Source organism: Cyprinodon variegatus, unplaced genomic scaffold (assembly GCF_000732505.1).
Source record: "Cyprinodon variegatus isolate N-32 unplaced genomic scaffold, C_variegatus-1.0 Scaffold619, whole genome shotgun sequence".
Lineage (NCBI taxonomy): Eukaryota > Metazoa > Chordata > Actinopteri > Cyprinodontiformes > Cyprinodontidae > Cyprinodon > Cyprinodon variegatus.
The window spans coordinates 94,219-96,588 of NW_015151072.1; the positions used below are offsets into that span (position 1 = coordinate 94,219).

Here is a 2,370-nt window from a genome sequence, read left to right on the forward strand (position 1 = left end):
CATTTAGAATGTTTTTAGAGCATAAACAGTAGTGTAGCAAGACAGCAAGAAGCCTCCCAGATCTCCAGATGCATTTGAGATATCAAAAAAGTACTCCAGAGTGTTGTTCAGCATGGGGGTGAGTAGAAAATGAAGGCTAATCATGTTTTGGGTGTACTACTCCTTTAAGATACTAGTCTGTCTGACTGCATCATTTTTAAACCATAAATCAGATGTTATGAACCAACAATGACTCAGTACTTAGGTAGGCTCTTTACCAAATACTTTTTTATTCTCACTCGAGTAATTAATTGAATGATTACTTTTTAAATTTCTATTTAAGTATAAAGATGTTGGAGTACTTCTACTCTTAACTGGTTATAACTTTTAGGTACCCTACCCATCTCTGCTTTTTAAACCTGACTTCTAATTTAAACTAGTTTCAGTAATAGATTGATGCATCAATTTTTAAACGTTTAAACTTGAATTTTTAAAAAGATATTCTTTTGCAAAGTTTTATATTGATGCTTTTCATGTTCATTTTTAAAATTATTAGTAATTTTTAAACCCGCTACAGTTTTTTCTCCCCGTCTAAAACATTATGGAGACACAATTAAAACTAGAAAACATTTTACCTTTCAGCAAATTGTTTAAAGTGAGAAGAGCTCACCTGGATGCAGGACAGAAGACCAGAGATCGGACTGCATGCTCGTGAGCCAGAATGCATCGATAGGGCAGCAGAGTCATAGATCTGTCAGACTCTCTAACTCTCAACAGGGAAGATTTCGTGGAAAGATCCCAGAGTCCAACTAAGCCTGGAGGAAGAGAAAAACGAGTGTAAGCACAGAACAAAGCAAAATTTTAAGGAGATGGAGCAGATTTTATCAGAAGAGTTTCTGAGGAGACCTAATTCTTTATTTGTTTATTCTAACAAAATAAATCAATTATCAGGATCGGAAGAAAATAACTTCACACCATCATAGAATCCAACAGCCACTATGTTGTGTGGTTTTTGAGGAAGCCAGTCCATAGAGAGGACCTGTCCACTCCTTTCTTTCCGAGGAGATTTGATGCCGCCCAGTTTTAAGGTGACCACATCTCGTGCCTGCAGAAAACAGAAGAATCAGTGCCGTTTCAGAACTTTATGTCTTCCTCCACGTTTCCTCACTTGGTGTTTCATTTCAGAATTTGCTGGTTCACCATTAAACCTCATAAACACAGATGGATGAAACTTTTATGAAAAACAGAGCCTACCTTGTAAATTGGGGGGATTTCAGCGTTACTTTCTGTAAAAAAAAACACACAAAGTCGACATTTACAAAACATTGCTAATACAGGTTTAGAGTTTATAATATGCAAATTAACATTAAGAGAAAATATAGGATGACAAGGATTAAAGAAAGTGGTGAAAGTGATCTGTAGTGGTGATTGTTTGTCAAACCAAACATCCAATAAAGTTCCAATTGTCTGGGCTCCTGTCTGTGTGTTTGTTATTTTTGTGTTTGTCTCCCTTCCACCAACAGGGGGCGCCTGGTTCCGGTTTGCCTCCTCACACACCTGCTGACGGTTATCTCATTAACGGAGCGCTCTTAAGCTGCTGATTGCCACCACCTCGACGCCAGAGTGTTTGCCAGTTTTGGGAAGTCATCCTGCAAACTGGACCTTTTCGGACATCCCCTCCCAGGAGGGATTAACTGAGTCTAAACTGAGCCAGGGATTCAAACAGGAGGTTTGGATCCGGTCTCCTTTGAGGACGTTGAAATTACTCTCTGAGCAAGGGAATCATCTCCACCACGACCCGTTCGAGTACGGCTGGAAACCTGAGTGGCAATTAGCGTCACTGTTCAGAGTTCTGGGTAAACCCTGTTCCGCCCTCCACTGAGTCAGACAAACACTGGAAACCAACACACGGATAGGAGTCAAGGATCCTTCACTTCTCTGGAAATGTGAGTCAACAACCAGATCCTCTACATCTAAATCAAAGAATTAAATTTCCCACTGAGCCTGAACTAATAGACTGTCTTCCCGTCATCTTCCAGTTCCGGTCGAGCAGAGTTCAGAGAAACTCTGCACCGAGCTTAACATCCTCAATAAAATCCGTCAAACTTTTCATCCGTGTCTCTCTGTTTGGTTTCATTGCATGTGGGTCTGAGCGTTATGCTGCGTTCACACCGGGCGCAGCTGGCGCGACAGAAGCAGCGAGTTTAGATGCAAAGTCAATGGTTGACGCGCGTCAAGGCGCAGCAAAAGGTCCCGCGGCGCGTTTTGAGCAGCAGGCGCAGCGCGTCTGAGCAGCTGAAGCAGCACGTCGGGCGCGTTTAAGCATCTGACGCGCGTGACGCGCCGCAAACGCGCTGCTGCTCGAGATGGAAAAATTGAATTTTTGCTGCT

At 42.0% G+C, this 2,370-nt stretch overlaps 1 protein-coding gene across 1 annotated transcript in view; it reads right to left on the minus strand.

Moving 5' to 3' along the window:
* The window catches only part of gtf3c2 (general transcription factor IIIC subunit 2), a gene marked incomplete at its 3' end in the record, with an annotated part of 46,256 nt that overhangs the window by 18,265 nt on the left and 25,621 nt on the right, over nucleotides 1-2,370 (minus strand). The window contains exons 10-12 of the mRNA XM_015392997.1: nucleotides 1,234-1,307; nucleotides 955-1,084; nucleotides 650-794 (exon numbers count right to left, since the gene is read on the minus strand). Of these exons, the coding sequence (XP_015248483.1) occupies nucleotides 650-794; nucleotides 955-1,084; nucleotides 1,234-1,307 (349 nt within the window). The remainder of the gene's footprint in view (nucleotides 1-649; nucleotides 795-954; nucleotides 1,085-1,233; nucleotides 1,308-2,370) is intronic.